This window comes from Lemur catta, chromosome 3, assembly GCF_020740605.2.
Source record: "Lemur catta isolate mLemCat1 chromosome 3, mLemCat1.pri, whole genome shotgun sequence".
Classification (NCBI taxonomy): Eukaryota; Metazoa; Chordata; class Mammalia; order Primates; family Lemuridae; genus Lemur; species Lemur catta.
Genome location: NC_059130.1, coordinates 68,969,237 through 68,989,476, shown reverse-complemented (window position 1 = coordinate 68,989,476; position 20,240 = coordinate 68,969,237). Strand labels below are relative to the sequence as shown.

General features: G+C 33.8%; 1 protein-coding gene across 2 annotated transcripts in view; it reads left to right on the top strand.

The window, feature by feature from the left end:
* The window catches only part of LOC123635512 (serine/threonine-protein kinase TNNI3K), a 273,749-nt gene that overhangs the window by 12,129 nt on the left and 241,380 nt on the right, over positions 1-20,240 (top strand). For both annotated transcript variants that reach the window (XM_045547740.1, XM_045547741.1), the window contains exon 4: positions 3,846-3,943. In XM_045547740.1, the coding sequence (XP_045403696.1) occupies positions 3,846-3,943 (98 nt within the window). The remainder of the gene's footprint in view (positions 1-3,845; positions 3,944-20,240) is intronic.

The following is a 20,240-nucleotide window of genomic DNA, read 5'->3' as shown; positions in this document are numbered from 1 at the left end:
ATATATATATATATATATACACACACATATATATATAGTCACTGATTTGAACTGTTTAATAGTATAAAAGAGAATTCTATTCATACTCAGTTTTCTCTTTTGCTTTGTCACCTTCAATCCTGATAATCTTCAGTTGAAGCAATAACTACCAGGTGGGGTAGATATTCCAATTGATTTAGCTCTGAATTTGTTTCTTTGTGCTCCTATTCTAAACCAAATCACTCAGTTTGCTTAGAAATCAAAAAGTACTTCAATATTGGGCATGCCAGTCAGGGATTAAGTTAAATTCAGAAGCACTTAAACCATTCCTCCTCAAAATATCTTCAAGCAGTTGCTTCACAGTATGTAGAAGGAGTATGTGGAAAAGTGATAAATGCCAAAGATAAAATCTAAAAATGACGATTGATCAAAGTGAAGATTAAGAGTTCAATTTGGCTTACATATTTTTTTTCAAAGTATTAAGGATGCACAAATGTTTTTGTTACATGGATAGCTTTTATAATGCTTAAGTCAGGGCTATTAGTGTACCCATCACCTGAATAGTGTCCATTGTACCTAGTAGGTAGGTTTGTAACCCTCCCCTCAACATTCTTCCCCTTTCTTGATTTTCAATGACCTTTACATCTCTCTGTGCCCATGTGTGCTCATCAGTTAGTTCCAAATTATTAGAGAGTACATGTGGTGTTCGTTTTTCCATTCCTGAGATATTTCACTTAGGATAATGGTCTCCAGTTCCATCCAAGTTGCTGCAAAAGACATGATTTCATTTCTTTTTGTGGCTAAGTAATACTCCATGGTATAAATATATCACATTTTGTTAATCCACTCATGAATTGATGAGCACTTAGGTTGATTTCACATCTTTGCAATTGTGAATTGTACTGCAATAAACATTTGAGTGCAGGTGTCTTTTTGATAAAATGACTTCTTTCCCTTTGAGTAGATACTCAGTAGTGGGATTGATAACTCAAATGGTAAGTCTATATTTATTTCTTTGAGGAGTCTCCATACAGTTTTCCACAGAGTTCTACTAATGCAGCTCCACCAACAGTGTATAAGTGTTCCCTACTCTCTGCATCCATGCCAGCATCTATTGTTTTTGACTTTTTATAATAATGGCCATTTTGACAGGGGTAAGGTGATATCTCATTGTGGTTTTAATTTGTGTTTCCCTGATGATTAATGATATTGAACATTTTTTCATGTGTTTGTTGGCCATTTGTCCTTCTTTTGAAAACCTTCTGTTCATGTCTTTTGCCCGCTTTTTTTTTGGTGTTGTTTGGTTTTTTTCTTGCTGATTTTTTTGAGTTCTTTGTAGATTCTGGACATTAGTCCTTTATTGGATGTATAGTTTGCAAATATTTTTCCCATTCTGTAGGTTTTCTATTTACTCTGTTTGATTATTTCCTTTGCTGTGCAAATGCTTTTTAATTTAATCAGTCCCATTCATTTTTATTTTTGCTGTGATTTACTTGGCGGTCTTAGTACATAAATTCTTTGCCTAGGCCAATATCTTAAGAGAGTTTTTCTTATGTTTTCTTCTAGACATTTTATGGTTTCATGCCTTACACTTAAATCTTTTATCCATCTTGAATTAACTTTTGTGAGTGCTGAGAGAAAGGAATCCTGTTTCATTCTTCTGCATGTGGCTATCCAGTTTTCCCAAGACCATTTATTGAATAAGGCTTTCTTTTCCCAGTGTGTGTTGTTGTCTGCTTTATCAAAGATCAGTTGACTGTAGGTTGGTGGTTTCACATCTGGGATTGCTGTTCTGTTTCATCGGTCTCTGTCTCTGATTCTATACCAGTACCACGCTGTTTTGGTTACTATAAGCTTGTAATATAACTTGAAGTCTGATAATGTGATGCCTCCAGATTTGTTCATTTTGCTTAAGATTGCTTTGGGTATTCGGGCTCTTTTTGGTTCCAAATGAAGCATAGATTTATTTTTTTCTAGATCTTTGAAATATGATGTTTGTATTTTGATGGGGATTGTGTTGAATCTTTAAATCACTTTCGGCAGTATAGACATTTTAACAATGTTGATTCTACCAATCTGTGAGCATGAGATGTTTTTCCATTTGTTTGTGTCATCTATGATTTCTTTCATCAGTATTTCATTATTCTCCTTGTAGAGATCTTTCACCTCCTTTGTTAAGTATATTCCTAAGTATTTTATTTTCTTTGTACCTATTGAGAATGGTATTGAGTCTCTGATTTGACTCTCAGCTTGATTGTTATTAGTATATAGAAATGCTACTGATTTGTGTACATTGATTTTGTAACTTGAGACTTTGCTGAATTTATTTATCAATTCCAGGAGTCTTCTGGTGGAGTCTTGGGCATTTTCTAGATACAATATCACATCCTCAGTGAAAAGCAATAGTTTTACCTCCTCTTTCCTGATGTGGATATCCTTTATTTCTTTCTCTTGCCCGATTGCTCTGGCTAGGACTTCCAGTACTATGTTGAATAGAAGTGGTAACAGTGGGCTCCTTTGTTTTGTTCTAGTTCTTAGGAAGAGTGCTTTCAGATTTTCCCCATACAGTATGAGGTTGGCTGTGGGTTTGTCATATATGGTTTTTATAATTTCAAGGTATGTTCGTTGTATGGCTAGTTTGTTGAGAGTTTTTATCATGAAAGTTGCTACTGGATTTTGTCAAATGTTTTTTCTGCATCTATTGAGATGATCATATGGTCTTTGTTTTTGTTTCTGTTTATGCGGTGAATCATGTTTATTGATTTGTGTATGTTGAACTGTCCTTACATCCCTGGGATGAAGCCAACTTGATCATGGTGCATTATTTTTTTGATGTGCTGTTGAATTTAGTTTGTTAGTATTTTGTTGAGAATTTTTGCATCTATATTCATAAGGGATATTGGTCTGTAGTTTTGTTGTTATTGCTGTTGTTGTGTCCTTTTATGGCTTTGGTTTCAAGGTGATATTGGCTTCCTAGAATGAGTTAGGGAGTATTCTCCCCTTCTCAATATTATGGAATAATTTCTGTAGGATGGGTACCAGCTCTTCATTGTAGGTCTGGTAGAATTCCTCTGTGAATTCATCTAGCCTGGGTCTTTTTGTTGTTGTATTGGTGTTGGGAGATTTTTTATCACTGCTTCAATCTTGCTACTCATTCGTGATCTGTTCAGGATCTTTATTTCTTCCTCATTGAATCTTGGGAGGTTATGTGTATATCCCAAGCTCATTGATTGGTGCCAGGCATACAGTAGCCACTGAATAAATTTATCGAATAATGAATGATTAATATTTATTTTGTTAATACAAACTAAATTCATTAAACTCAACTTTTTAAATGAAACAGTAATGTATAAGTATCAAATCTAACCATATCCCTTACCATTCCTCCCAAATGAAATAAACAGACTCTACTTCAGAGATCATCCTCCCAAATTTAAACATACCTTTCTAACCTTGGGCATATCTTCCCTATTTCTCTAATCTTCATAAGCTCTACTGCTAATGATGTTCTGAGGAATACTCTATAACTAGATTTGTCTGAATTTAAGTGTTTTCATTAATAGTTTACTAAATGAATTCTTTCATGTTTTTATGTTTTAAAACCATCTGATGATGACAGTACTAAATAAAAATGTAAGAAAAATGCATTAAAATACACATTAATATACAGATCTATTAATGTAATAGAAAGGTTCACTATTAAGTAAGACTGTCAATTAATAGAAAACTTTATAAATGGCCTGCAGAACAGCAGCGTGACATTTTCCTACAGCAGTATGGCATTTATCACTAAGTCAAAGAGAGATCTTAAAGTCACTTACTCCGCCCCCACAATGATTTAGTCTTTTTTCATTTTTCTCTCTAAGGCAACAAGTCACATGTTCGAACCCTTATGTTAAAAGGGCTCCGCCCATCTCGACTGACAAGAAATGGATTTACAGCCTTGCACTTGGCAGTTTACAAGGTATGACATTTTCATTCCCATAAATACTGTATTAGAACCAAGGACAGTGTGTATCTTGAGGCTTTTTTTTTTTTTTTCCTGGCAAACCAGTAATAATGAGAATTTTCTGAGTGACCAGAGGCATTACATTACTGGATGGACTTCTTTCTCTTAATTGAGCAGGTATCTTCTATATAGCAGACATATACTCTTTTTAATGATGTCCATGTTTAACTCACTTAATTATCATGAGAACTCTGCACGTAAATACAGGTTACTTGATTAGCCAGGATTTAGGACCAGGCAGTCTAGTTCCCCTGCCAGTGCTCCACATCAGAACACCAAGCTGCCTCTAAGCAGAGAGAGATGAGTTTGTATTTGAGGACAAAAGAAGCACATTGAAGCTGCATTTTTTTTTTCTGCAAGTTTTCCCTAAAAAACTTTTTGCTTCAGTTATTTGTTTCCTTACATTAGGCCCTGGATCCAACTTAATCTCAGTACCTGACAGAAGAATAAATATAATAGTGGACTGGACAAACTGAGATATTCAGTGTTGGGTTTAATCCTTGAGATTGTTATAAATCTATATAATATATAAATTATATAATATAAATAGTATATTCTCCATTTATAATAATAACAGTTTCCACTTATTTGGTATTTATTATGAGCTAAATATCATACTAAGTTTAATATACATTATTTCTTTAACCATCAAATAAGAAATGGCAATTGAAGATTAAAGTTAGATATCTAGTTAATATTAGAATAGTAATTAGAATCAAGTACAGTTGGCTCATAATTCCAAGAGTCTCACTGTTATATTGCATATATTATTTTCCTTTTTATGTGAGTTTGTGACAGGATTTTATTTCAGTTTTGTGGTGAGTGTTTGGAGCTGGGGGACAGCTGTTGGCTTCTGTCAGGATCCCTCTGCACTACATCCCTCCTCCACCCTGTAGAGAATTTATCATTTTGAGGGAAGAGGGCCATATTTTTCCATGATTCAGATTCACATATTCCTGTGATTCAGAGAGCAGATACTCTAAGGCTCCATCTCTTTTCATGTCTGGTCAATGCCTAGTCAATCCTTCTAATTCCTTTTGGGAGAAAGCCTCAATTAAGTGCTAAATTATCTTTAATACCTGCTAATCATCCTGCTAAACTCCAGTGGAGGCTCAGTTCAGGGTGTAGGAAACAGCATCTGATGCTGACCTTTCTTCTGAAAGGCAGGAAGTGAAAGTAGAAGAACTCCAAGGAACAGGAAGCTGGTGATGAATAGCCAAGGCAGTATGTGAAACCATGAATTCTGAATCTGACCCTCTGGGAGATTCTTTCTGTATTAGTTCATTTTGCTAACATTTAGCGTGACACTGGAACACAAATGGGTTCTGAATGATTTAGTACTACAATCTTTAGAGAATATGTTTCTTCCACTTCTGTTTATCAAAACTAAATTTCCATTTTTAGAGTTCTTTTTGCTCTATTTCTTCTGTTTTCTTATATTTTACAGAAAGATATCTAGACCATAACTCTTTCATAACAACTTTGAATGAATTTAGATTCTTAGGAAACAAAGTGGGCAAAAATTCTTAAAAGACCATAATAGACTTCATGGTTATTCTGCATATTCCTTAACAAAGGTATAAAAAAAACAATCAAAAAAACAAATTAAGATTACCATTCACTTTAAACACAAAAACAATATAAAAAGTCATTCAACTACCAGAAATTAAATCTAGTTCTAATTATTTCTGAACTACTCCAATAAGTATCTAATTCACTTAGTGGTCCAGTTCCCTTCTCCTATATATTTTTAATAAATTTGTATTTTAATATTAGTTAAAACTTTAAAAAAAATTTCAAGGATAGTACAAGAAATTCTGCATACCCTTGATCCAGATTCAATAGCTGTTTACATTTTGTACCATTGTTTTCATTCTGCTTTATCATAACCATTTGAAAGTAAATTGGACACAGTGTGCCCTATTGCCACTTCAATCTTTATTTTCTAAGAACAGGGAAATTCACTTACATAAATCTAATGCAAAGATAAAATCAGAAAATTTAACATCAATATGATACTATAATCTACAGTCGAAAATCAAATTTTATCAATTGTCCCAAATTGTGTCAGCTTCCCCTACCCGCCCTCGGTCTAGGATTTAATCCAGAATCATGCATTTTCAGTTTTCTTATTTCTGTAATCTCCTTTAATCTGGAGGAGTTTCTCAGCCTGTCCTTCCCTTCCTTGGTCTTAACATTTTTGATGTATATGGAGCGGTTATTTATGCATATTTCTTTCAGATTGTAATTGAACTTAATTTTGTTCATAACACTCACAAAATGAATAATATAATTTACACATCTTTTTATTGGCCACATCAATAGCTCTTTCAATTATACACCCTGGCATGCTGGGGCTGCCTCACGACTGGGTATTTTTTAACCAATGGTGTCATCTCTGCTTTCATTCATAAAAATGGAGGAGATATTTAAGTTTTTAATATCTTGTGAATGGTTAACCCTTATTTATTGTGTTAAATTTTGTCAGTTTTATTGAGGTATAATATATACATAATAACATATACAATTTTAAGTGTAGAACTGATAACTCTTGAAAATGTATATAGTCATATAACCATCACCACAGTCATGTTATAGGGCTTTTCTACCATACCCAAAAGTACCCTCATGCCTTTTTGAAGTTAATCTCCTCTTCCATACCATCTGGTCTCTGGAAGCCATTAATATGTTTTCTGTCACTATAGATTTCTCTTTTCTAGAATTTTATTAATAGATAAATGTTTTTCATCCAATATGTTTTCATTTTCATATGATTTCTTGCATTTATCACAATGCTATTGGGATTTACTCATGTTGTTGTATATTCAGTAATTTCTTTTTTTGTAAATTATATTCCCTTATAATGGATATACCATAATTTGTTTAACCACTCATCTGTTGATGGATACATGGGTTGTTTCCCGATTTTGGCTATTATAAATAAATAAAGCTGTTGTGAACATTCAGGTATGAATCTCTGGACATATGTTTTTATTTCTCCTGGAAAACACTTAAAAGTAGAATTGCTAGGTCACATGATAAGTACATGTTTAATTTTATAAGAAACTTCCAAACTGTTTATCAAACTGCCAATTCCTTTTTACATTCTCATCAGCAATGTATGAATTTTCACATTCTTGCCAAGACTGGTATGGTCAGTCTTTTTGTTATTTTAGCCATTCTATTGGATATATTTTAGTATTTCATTATTATTTTAATTTGCACCTCCCTGATAACAAATTGTGATTATAGGTTTTTGTGTGCTTATTAGACACCAAATTTTTGATGTAGTATCTATTCAAATCCTTTTCCCATTTTTTAATTCAGTTTATTGTTTTCTTGAATTATAAAAGATCTTTATCAATTCTGGATTCAGTTCCTTTGTTGAATATACATTTCGCAAAAATCTCTCCCCATCTGTGGCTTGCCTTATCAGTTTGTTAACAGGAGCAAAAGTTTTTGTGTATTATTTTTAAACTGATGGCTCTAGTGATTGCAATACAGATAGATCTTCAACATATCACAGCCCACTGCCTATTAATATTGGTCTACTTCACTTAAAGTCTGAGCAGCTTCCAATAGTATAGTTCCATTTTATCTTCATCCTTTATACTATTGTTTTCATATGTATTATATCTAGACATGATATAAACTCCAATATATTGTTAGAATTTTTGTGTAAAATATTTATGTCTTTTAAAGAAAATAATAGAAGAGAAAATATCTTTGCTTTTCAGCCATTTGGTTATAATAATCCTATGTATGGTTTTCTCTGTATAATGTTTTGAGGGTTCATAAGGTTTTTTAAATCTGTGGGTTTATATTTTCATTAAATTCAAAAATTTTGTCCATTATCTTTTCAAATATATGTGTTAAATTGTTTGATAATCTTACATCACTGTCTGTTTATTTTTCTCCATCTCCTTTCTCTGTTCTCCAGATTTGATTGTTTCTATTTATTTGAATTCAAGTTCATAGACCATTTCTCTGCCATCTCCTATCTGATGTCAACCCACCAGTGATTACTCATTTCAGATGCTTACTTTTCAGTTCTAGGATTTTCATTTATTAAGAGTAATTAAGATATAATTTCAATTTCTCTGCTATGATGACACATTTGTTTTTTTCATTTTTCCATATTTTCCTTTGAGTTTTTAAACATATTATTAGAGACTACTTTAAATGCCTATCTGCTGTTTTCAAAATCTGGATTAGCTCAGTGTTTGTTTCTACTGAATACTTTTTATCTTGGCTACAGATCACAGTTTCCTGTTTCTTCATATATCTATTAATTTTTACTGCAAGCTAATTGTCATATATTTATGTGTTATAGGAAATCATCATGTCATCTTTATTTAAAGTGTATTTTTTATGCTTGTTTTTGTTATGGTTTTGGCAGGCAGTTACATTTTTGGTGAGTACATTTGATCTAGTAAGTCTTGATTTGATTTTTTGTTAGGGCAAGTCTATTTCAGTTTTGAACTTAGCCTCTTGGCATACCTCTTATTCAAGGATGTGGTCCTCACACTTGGACCTGGTCCTTACACCTAAGGCATGGCTTTTTGGTATCTCACATGAATTCCCAAACTACTCAGTGAAGTTTCTCCATTCTGGCTGACTGGAACTCCAAAATGTCCCAGTACATTTCCAGTATTGAAATGATTCCAGTAATGATTTCCAGTATTACTACCATTCACCTTTGAGCCATAAATCATATGATCTCTTCTAGACCTTGCAGAATCTTTCTCTCTGCCTATGCAGCCTAATTCATGATGAATCTCTTCTGCAGTGCTCTTAGAATGGATATATAGCTGCTTCTTCTCAGTTTCCCTGCTCCACGAATTACAGCCATTTCATGCATTCAGTTCTGACCTCCACTCTCAACTCAGTGAGACTTCCGTATTACATTCTGTGGCATTGAGAGGAAAACCAGAGGAATCATGGGCTATTCTGGGACCCACTTTATATTTTTCCCTTCTTCCAAAGGACACAGCTCTTTGTTCATGTTCTTTAGTGCTTGAGAACTGTTGTGTCAAATATTTTGTTCCATTTTATAGATTTTACTTATCAGTGTGCAAAATTCATAAAAGTTGTTCTGTCATGGCCCCATCTATTTTTACATTAATCTGAAGTTTACATGATCTGAATTAGACACAAATTAGCACTAATATCAGTGCTCTGTTTAAACTTTCTATTGTCATTATTGCCTATGTAATAAATTCAAACAACTAAATAAGAAATTCAAGATCCTTAACTCATAATTTTGCTGGATCCCTTTCTAGGCTCTTTCTTGAATCTCTGTGCTCCCAACCCTAATGCTTTTCATTTCAATGTGCATGAGAATCATATGGTAACTACATATTTAAAATGAATATTACACTCACCCCAATCTAATTTAGTACATCTAAGGTGGGCTATGAATGTAAATTTTAAACACACAACCTAGGCAACTTTGATTCAAAGCAAAGCTTATGTATTAAGGATTATTGTTCATTTTGCAACTCAAATTTTAGTAAAAAAATTGACAACATCCACCTCAACTGAAATACTTTAGAAAGGCAAACTCTCATTCCCTATGCTACCCCTATTCAACCAGTTAGGGTTTTCCAGAGAAATTTAATCAATAGGCTCTTCTTGTCTATCTGTTTACCAATCTAAGTATCTATATGAGAGAGAAAGATTTATTATAGGAACTGGCTCACACTATTATAGAGCGAAGAAGTCACATGATCTTCCATCTATAAGTTGAGGAACAGGAAAGCTGGTGGTATGATTCACTCCCAGTCCAAAGACTTGAGAACCTGGGGAGCCTGTGGAGCCCAAAGGCTCAAGAACCAGGAACAGTGATGTCTGAGGGCAGAAGATGGATGTTCCAGCTCAAATAGGAGCAAATTCACCCTTCCTTCACCTTTTTGTTCTATTTAGGCTCTCAACAGATTGGATGATACCCACCTGCATTGGTGAAGGTGATCTTCTTTACTTAGTCTTCTAAGAAAAATGCTAATCTTTTCCAGACATACCCTCATAGCCACACCCAGAAATAATGTTTTGCCAGCTATTTGATTATCCCTTAGCCCAGTTCAGTTGACATATAGAAGTTAACCATCACGACCAGAATAAACTTTAAAAAAAAATCCAAGCTGATGTATTTGTAGGCTAAAATTTGACAATTAGGCAAGCCCTTTCACACTTCCAGGTATTTGTTCTTGTAATATCTTCTGCTTAAATATTTTTTATTTCTTTGCTTAATATAAAATTATTACTTATTTAAACCAAGATAAACTGAGCTTTCTTGAACTCCCACATTTTATTGCACTCTCTTTGGGGTTTCAATTACAAGTTTACATTATCTTTTATTATAGCACTTATAATTATTTGTTTATGTGCATATTTTACATGTTAGTCTGTGTGGGCTTTGGGCCTAAGTCTTTTCCTTTGATTCCTCAGTATGCAGGACCTATAAATGATCCTTGAGAAACACTCTTTTGGAAATTAATGGATATCCAGTTATTAGCACCAACAATACTTGATTTTTGTTGATGTTATATAACTTAAAAATTACTTTCAGCTTAGAAACTAGAACATTTCTATTCCTATCTCAGTTCTGAGACTTACTAGCTGTGCATCTTTAGACAAATTGATCTTTCCTTCTTCCCCTCAATTTCCTTATCTCTGAAATGGAGCATATAGAATTATCTATTTTGTTAGGTGGTTTAGAGTTTTAAAAGAAACAAAACATATGAAGTACTTAGTGAAATACCTAGCACATAATAGGTACTTAATAAAAATTAACCATTATTATTGAACTTCAATTTTAATAAAAATTTATTAGAGACTAATATGTTAGCCATTTTACAGAGGAAAAAAAAGAGAAATGGACTAGACTTTCTGGATTATTACATTTTAAAGAGATGAGAAAAAGCAATCCTAACAGCATCAAAGAAGTGAAATCTATACTTGGATCAATGGACTCCAAACACTTTTTATCATGTACCCTGTAAAATTAGCACCCCAAAATGCATATACTTGTTTAGAAATTATATACATGAATGAAAAATATTAGTTAATAGCTCAAGGCAAAATACATTCTTTGGAAAACAATCACAGTGTTAAAGTTTATGGCTGTAAACTTCTATTTTATCTTTTTTAATAATATCAAAATATTTTGATAAGTTTCTTTCAGATATGATTAGATTGAAAATTTAACTTAGATAAAGCTCAGATTAGTAGAAAGAAAAGTGCCAGCTTTTTCTTTGCTGCTTCTTAAATTAGTAGTATATATATTATGTGTGCTTTTTTTCTCAGGAATCCTTTAAAAGTACCTGCCAATTTTGTAAGGGTCTATTCAGTTAAAATTAGATATTAAAATTTATAAATCCACTTAATTTGGATCACATAAAATATAGCACATTTCCATGTACTAAAGCTAAAAATAAACAAATATATAAATAAATAAGAGGCAACTTTCTGCCCTTCTCCATTTAGAATTTCAAGCATTTATTTAAGTGCTCTATGTGACACATGACTGACTAACATATAAACTGAGACCACCAATGTAACTTTACATATTAAATATTAGTAAAAAATTATTTATTTTTATATATAAATAAATATAAGTAGAATTTCTTATGTTTTTTTGCACCCTAACGAATTTTCTTAACAAAATCCATGTCATATTTATAACCCACTATGAGGCATGCTTCTCTAGATGGTATTTAAATTATATTCCTAAAATGAAACACAGACTTTGCGGAAAAAATTGAGATGTATAATATAGTTTGGAAGGTCTTAAATGAGAATACTAATGAACAAAAGCCTACTATAACATCTAATTTAACCTCACATATACCTCTCATTCAATTCACAGAACAAGCAGCTTAATGAAATTTCTTTAGTGAATGAGAAGTAGCATTTTAATTTAGCAACCTATTTTTTAGCATTTCATATGATAAAAGTGGCTAGTGAATGATAATGGTCATTTATTTCATCTTATAAATTTCTAATAAAATCTCATTTCAATTACATTTTATATATGTATCACAGAGTGGAAGGGCATTGAAGGGGGAAAAGTCTAATTCAAACCTATGTTTTCCTGGCTTACTATCCTAGGTTCTTTTTGGTACATGACTCTGTGTTTTTTGTTGGTGGCCTCAACTCCTGGAAACCATTGTATCTTTTTCCTTCATTATTTTTTTCTCCTTAGTTCATGTATTTTATTGCAAATTTGAGAAGTTTTTCAACTATCCTAAAATCCAAGACCCAAAGCAAGAGTTTCATAGTTCCTAAATGCTCTATTTAGAGCAAAATTCCTTAGCCTTGGCATTATTGACATTTAGATTAAAAAATTCTTCGTTGTGGGAAGCCATCTTGTGCATTATGAAATGTTTAGCAGCATCCTTGGACTGTGTTCTCTAGATGATAATAACTCCTTCCCTCATTCCCAGTTGTGACAACCAAAAATGTCTCCAGACATTGCCCCTGGGAGGCAAAATCACCTCCAGTTGAGATCCACTGATCTGGAGGCCAGATTAAAAGATTCACGAGCTTAAATTAACTTTTTAACACTAATAACACTAATTACCTTTTTATTTGAAAAAATAAAGTTTCCTAATTAAAGATTGTATTTTCCTCAATGGGAACTTGTCAAGATAGTAATAAAAGATACTTTGAAGAAAAAAAAATCTGAAAAAGAATCCCATTTTTTGCATACCTAACTAAATTCTCTAGTTAATGGTGACTTTTAAACACTGTTTAATACTAAGACCTTATTTTAAGAAACTAGAGAACATGTATACCTACAAACTAAAGCAATCATTAAGATGGGTTTTTTAATACTCACATTTCTTCTTAGTAATCAAATATTTCATAATCTATTTCTAAATTAACATATTCTCAATAAAAAGTTAATAAGATACTAACTGATGACATTAATTTATCCTAAAATTCTTACATTAAACTGCATAATTTCCTGGAGAACCTTCCCTGACCCCTCCCAAGTCTGTGTTAGGTGTCTCTCCAATGTACTCACTTACCACCCAGTATTTACCTTATCAGAAAATATCTGATACTGTAGTTTATTACCTGATTGTGAATCTATTAATATATCTTCTTCTAGATTAGGAGTCACAATCTCACATGTCTTCAGGAATGAGGCAGGTAACATAAATGAATGAAGGTGTTAGATAATATGGCAGAAAATGATAAACTAACACTCAGACTCACTATTTTTGAAAGACAAGAGGAATTGGTAGAGACTGTGACAAGTTAGAGAATTTATGACCCCTGTCAAGGGACCTCCTATTCAGCTCCAGATAATCATTTTCACGTAGGAATGGAGGCCCACTGTTGCCCCAAATTTCAGAGAATCACAAATTACATGAAGTTTCCCAATATTTAAATGTTGGCCATTAATTCAAACTTTTATTTATAAATACTGTGCAGGCTAAACCACATACATCTGTTGCCCTTGTGGTCTGTTTGTAATTGCTGATAATATTTGTGCACATCATCGAGGCATGGACCAGATCTAAATTCTTATTATCTTATTCTGAGCATTTAGAACAATTCTTGATGTACATGCATCAATAAATATGCACTGCATAAATGAAATAATGAAGTTATAGTTCTATGGTAGCAATTATAGGAAGAAGAAAACTATTTCAAGGGAGGTAGAATCAGTTTGACAATGGATGAAATAGTGTTCTGTTTTGGCTATTAGAATTGGAAATTAGGAAATTGTCCGTCATCTCTTTAAGGGATATTTTAGTGAATTTGTCACAGAAGAAGGTATAAAAATGGGTTGAAAATAAATTGAGTTAGGAAAATGGAAGCAATTCATATTAATTGCTTTTCTAAAAAAGAAAAGATCAAGCAGTGTTTGAGGAGTGGCAGGATCACAGGTTAGTTGCTACAGTAGCACTGTTCAATCTTTTTAAACCCTTGCCCATCTGAATGGATATAAAAATTCACAGTCTGTTTAAATGGTTTTAAATTTTAAAATAAATAATATGTTATAAGTGAAAACAAGTTAAAAAAATTATAATATCCGATATGCTTCTTCAAATAGCATGTATTTGCATTCCACCAAGACCCTGGAGATTCTAATTGGACTCTTCCTGTTAAATCATCACTATATTATTAAATGAGAATATTTAAGTATATTCAAAGAACAATTAGAATTAGCCCACAGGGAAAAAGAGATTTTGGAAAACTGGAAAACAGAAGAAAGAGAGTAGGCAGAGTTGAGGAGAAAAGATAGGTCAAAAGCAAATTTGGAGGACTTACCCTGGAAAGAATACAGGTACTCAATCCAAAAGTCTGTTCCTTCTCTTTATTTTCCTTCTTTTTTCAAACTTTCAAGCAAAGCAAGGATTTCCATCATACTGAAACTGTTAAAAATTGATATCTTTTGTGAAAATAAATTCAGAATTATTTCAAGAAGAGGCATATAGGTCTGAACCTTCACAAGCAGTTATTTTTATACTGATGAATGGATCCTTTCACTGGGGATGTCTATGACACATGAGGTAGCTCTAGTCCATTAAATTTTAATGCCTGGAACTAAATACATTTCATGCTGAAGCCCCGTATAGTTCCTTGTCCTAAAAGAAACCTTAATATTCTTTAAAGTCTACAGAATTTTTTTTGTACTTTTTCCTTACCGAAACAAACAAACTGTAACAACTGCTATGCTAGATAAATTGGGTTGATAAAGAAAAAAATACTTACAGAAACACATTATTAAGACATTTATTTATATATCTCTATTTTTCACGTCCATAAATTCATTCTTCTTTCCAAACCAAGTTCAGCTCTGCCTTGGAGCTTGATATGACACCTGTGGAAATATTAGAGGTAAATAGGATACTATAGAAAACAATTTAACCCAACTCTGAAATTTTATAGATGAAGAAATTGAGTCCATGTTGCTGGTCCTGGTAGCTGCAATGGATTGGGCAGGCTAGTCCCCAGTTCCCTGACTGCCTGCAACAGGAGAGTGGATATTGTCCTAAGTGTTTTTAGGAGACCTTGATCTCCCTTTTCCCTTCCTGGATGGGTGGCAGCTGCAGCAGTGTCACCTTCTACTTGGCCCAAGGGTAGGGTATGGCCCAACTTTAAACTCTCAAGATGGCACTGGCTCTGGGCTTGCAATCAAAGAGGGTAGGGCCCTTCTCAAGCATGCAGCATGGATAAGAAACTGTGGGGAGTACAGTCCACTCATGTCTCAGTCTCACAAGAGCCCATGGTAGGGTGGTGGGATTTGTCCTAGTATGTGTAAGAGAGCTTGAGCTCCCCTGTTTCTCCTCAGCTGGGCTGGACTGCAGCTATGTTGCCTGAACTCAGCCCAAGTGCAGAGTACTGTCCAGCTTTAAGATTACAAAATGGCATCTTGAACCTGTGACCAGAGACGGTGGGGCCACTTCCCTCAAACAGTGTTGGCAAGATGCTAGGTGGAGTGCCATCATTTCACATCTTGGTCTCACAGCACCCTGTAGAAGGTAATGGGATTTGCCATAGGTATGCATAGAAGAGCTTGGGCTCCCCTGTCTCTGTTCAGCTGGGCAGAGCTGCAGCTGTTTCAGCCCAAACTCAGCCCAAGGGTGGAGCGCTGCCTGGCTTTAAACTCCCCAAATGGCACCTTGGGTCTGTGACCAGAGAGGGTGGAGATAAGCACCTTTCTTTTAAAAAATTGTTGTACATAGTAAATACTTGTTATAAATCCTGTAGTGCAAGGCATAAATTAGATCAGTTTTATAATATTCAAAATTTGCCTAACGTTTGCATTTTATAAGAATTTTTTTTTTCTCCAGGAGGTCTGTACAATACTACTGACTTTTAAAATTATTCCATTAAGACAAAATATGCCTGTAATGTAGGGAAGAAATATTTGGGGCTTGTTAGTTAAGTACAATATAAGTACATCCTCTTGAGTTTTTCCTTGAGACTGGAGCCAAGAAAAGATCAAACTCATTATGGAAAATCAGAAGTAAAGTACAGAGTTGGAGTTCAACAGGTGTGGGTTTGTATCTAGCTCTAACACTTACAAACTATTTAAGATTTGACAAGTAATTTAAATTCTTTAAGCTTGAGTGTCATCAACTATAGGTGTTTTGTTTTTTTCTCATAGGTAAGTTGTGAAGCTTAAAGGAGAAGATGTAGATAAAACATTTTGCATGGGACTTGGATCATAGTAAACAATTTATAAGTAGCAACTATTGTTTTGTTATTATTCTCTTTAGCATAACTTGGTAATATTAAAGTTCCATTTTGATAATACTTAGTAAAAAGCATTTAGATCAGAGGTCAAACTTGTGAAATCCAACCAAGGTATGAAAGGATAATTTATTGCTTTTAAATATTGACCTTACCATTTGCCTTTTCTGAAGGAATCCTAACATACTCTCTCTTTAATTCCATAATTGTTGACTAAATAAGGAGAAAATAAAAAGACACTTGAGGAAAGGATGAATGTGTGTTTACTAGAATCTGCCTGATAGATAAATATTTCATATGCTGCATGATTTACATATAATTTGTTTTAATTTAGCCTTGTACAGTATTTGTCATAAGGTAGACATTCGTTAATAAATATTTATTGAATAAAAGAGTATCCATCTTTCTACTAATTTATACAAGTTATTTATGTATTAAACTTATAAACCATTTGTCAGTTTTATATGTTGTGAATATTCCTCCAATTTGTCACTTACCTTATATTACTGTGGCTTTTTAACACTTTAATTTGCTCAAATATGTATTTTACCCCTCTTTTTAAAAAATGATTTTGTGGTTAAAAAGACCTTCTCCACTTCTCTGCATTTAAATTCCTGATCATCTGCAGGTAAAAATGTTTTAAGCTGATATCTTTCTTTTCCATATATATCAGAGACTATTCATGCCTTTAGTACTAATCAGTCAAAATTAAAGGTTATTGGTGAAGTGATCATTAACTCCTGTGAATTGTTTTCTCTGGAGGAGGAACGTTCAGTTCCTGGCAGCCTATCCACAGCTAAGTTAGTAGACATTTCCTAACTTCCAGTACTGGAAAAGCCTTTTTTATGTTTTATTTCTCTGATTATTTCAATGACTGACTAGTGAAGCAGAGAAAATGAAGTTATAAGGAGGAGGTAAAGGGAAAGGAAAAAGAGGATCTAAATGATATAATCAAATCACTATTCTATTTGGGAGGTTCAACTGAGGCTATTCTGAGCCCCAGAGTTTTATTGATTATGGTTGTACCAGGTACCTTTTAGGTGCTTTGTATGTATTATCGCAACAATTGTAAGGTATAAACTGTACACTTTTTATATAACCAAAGAAATTAGCACAAAGAGATTATAGAATTTGCCCCAGTTCACACAGTCATTATTTGAATTGGAATTCTAATTATGGAGGCTAATTCTAGGACCTGAATCTTAACCCTGCATTATATGCATCTACATTTTAACATGTGAAAACAAAGTATTTTATGTCTGCCTCAAAATCTGCGTCTTCCTGAATCTTCCCAATCTCTTTATCATTTCATTTCTCTGCTATCTGTTGCACTTGGGGAAAAAAATCCAAATACCCTGTATCATAGCCTACAAGGCCCTAAAAGATAGGACATCTTTCACCTCATCTTGAATACTACTTTTCCTTTAATTTTTTTTTTTAACTATCTACTCAACACTGGCATTGTTTCTGGTCTTCAAATACACCAAGTTTATTTCCATCTTATGATTTTTGCACTAGCTATTCCTTGTCCTTTAATGCTTATTCTTGAAGATGTGGCTTGGATTTCTTCTTTTTGGCATTCATCATTTAACTCAAAGGTCACCTCTTCAGTGAACCTTTCCCTGAATATCCAATTTAAAGTAGCCACCTAATCATTTACCTATTTTATCGTATAGTCATTGGTATTTTATGCTACTATATACTATTTTCTTCCTCATTTACTTTCTGTCTCCTCATTTACATAGACATAGTGAAATATAACCTCTGTGAGAGCAGGGATTTGACTGTCTTACTGCAGTGTGCCCACTGCTCAGAACAGAGTTTGACATACCATATATGCTCAACAAATATTTGTTTAGTATATGAAAGGTTTATTGAAAAGGGAAATGGCATGATCAGAACTAGGTTTATCTGACATTTATCTGATAGCAATGTGGAGTATGGACTGCAATGAGAAAAGGCATTAGTCAAGAAGACTAGTTAGGAAGCTATGTATTAATAGTATGAAGGATAATATTAGAAATAAGAAGTGTGAGAAGGATAAGTGAGTTAAAACTGTCAGGGTGGCAGTCTGCTCTTGGTTCTTGGTGTGCTCTTGGTGGAAGAATGACCAGACACCCCAAAGTGTCAGGTCCAGCCTCTTGGTGGACTGTTACCCTAGTTCTTTGGCTCCTTGCTTGGAAAAAAAAAAAAAATTACAAGTAGGGCTGGTGTAACAGAGTGACCATAAGCAGGATGCAGTTTCAAATGAGTAGCTTTTTATTATATTATAAAATGAAACAGGTCTGTCTCTCAGAATGGAGACAGACAGACTGACTCATTGACTTACTGACTGACTCTCTCTCTGGGAATTCTTGAGTTGTTTCCTTTTATTGGCCTATTTAAGGAAGGGCTTTTGGATGTTACTAAATGATTAACAGGTGTTCTCAAGATTGTAAATCTGTGTTTGTGAGCTCCTTCACGAAAAGCTCTACCTGGGGAGGATGAACCACAATGTAGATTTAAGCTAATGACATAATAATTAGCCTTAGATTACTCTAGGTCACTTTCCAAATACAATTATACCTAGGCTGGAGAATTCCCAGGTTGGTAAAGCATTCCTTCCTTCCCCAGGTGTAGCAGTTGCTTGGTATTGGATTAAGGGTGGGGCAATGCCAAGCAAAGTGCCCGCCCTTGTTCTTCTTCCCAGGTGGGGCAATTGCTCGAGGCAGCACCAAAGCAGGGAACCCTTGTCCCTAGAAGAGCCAGAGATCCTAGCTATCTACCTAGGACCTATCTAGAATTCTAAAACTGCATTGAGTTGAAGAGACTCTAGGGCATCTGGAATAAGAAAGCGCCATTAATACAAATAAGGAATGCTAGAAGATGCCAGGGCAGATTGGGAAAATTATGAATGGTATTTACAAGAGCAATTTTGAATTTGAGATGCCATTGGTAGGCAAAATATACGCGAATCAGGCTTATCAGAGAAGTCAGGACCAAAGATGAAGTTATCAGATTGTGTAAGAATTACTGAAGGTGGCATTTAGAGTGCTAAAGTGGCTTAGGGCTAAACTTCCAGATCACAGACTTTTAAGAGACAGACAGAAACAAAGAAGAGGCGACAAAAAGGCAACCAGGAATATATAGTTTTAGGAAATCAAAGAGCTATGTATTTCAAGAAGAAAGAGATCCAATTATAGAGAGGATGACTATAAAAACATTGTATTTGAGAAATAGGAGTTTATCTTCTGAAACTGAGGAGGTGATTTCAGGAAAGTAATGAGGTCCTTAATGCCCCAAGTGGAAGAAACAGTCATAGTGACTTTTCTTGATAATACAAGGCAAAGACAAAAGGGGAAGAAGTCTGCCTTAGTGAAGAGTAGTGAGAGAAAAGCAAGGTTTAATGTTTAAAGAGTACGGTAAATTTAGTTGAGATTTATATGAGACTTGGGTATATCTAGATAAAGATTACTAAAGGAATGAGATCAGAACTGTCAGCAGAATCAATAACTTTTTTCAGAAGGTTGTAAAATGAAGGCAAGGATCCAGATAAAATTAGCTTAGCATCAGTGGGAAAAATGTGTTTTTTTATTTTTTTTGGAATGGAGAAAACATAATTTTATAGTATGAGCAGAAGGAGCCAATTCAAGAATAAAGGATAATGATGCAATCTTTATTTAATTTTTTTGATAGGACAGGTAGGTGGAGGGGAAGATTTGGAAACTATACTATTAATTTTGCTATTTGAAGCTCTTTTTTCATTATTCTTTTACAAACTCTTGTGTTGAGGGCTGACTTTCAATAGATTGCAGTGAGGGAGCTGCTCTGCTATGTATGAAACCCGGACTCAGAAACGGTCATCTAGGGATGGTTTAGCACCAGGTTCCCTATGACTGTGCATTGCATGCTGGGCAAGGGGGTGGCAGCTTTTCCAGCCGGATATTTGAAGTTCTTTACCCAGTTTTTTCACTTTTTATAACTTATTTTGGACCTTCATGTATGTGTGACAGCATTATGAAATCAAATTTTGTTTTTTAATTTTATCCTTTTTTTTTTT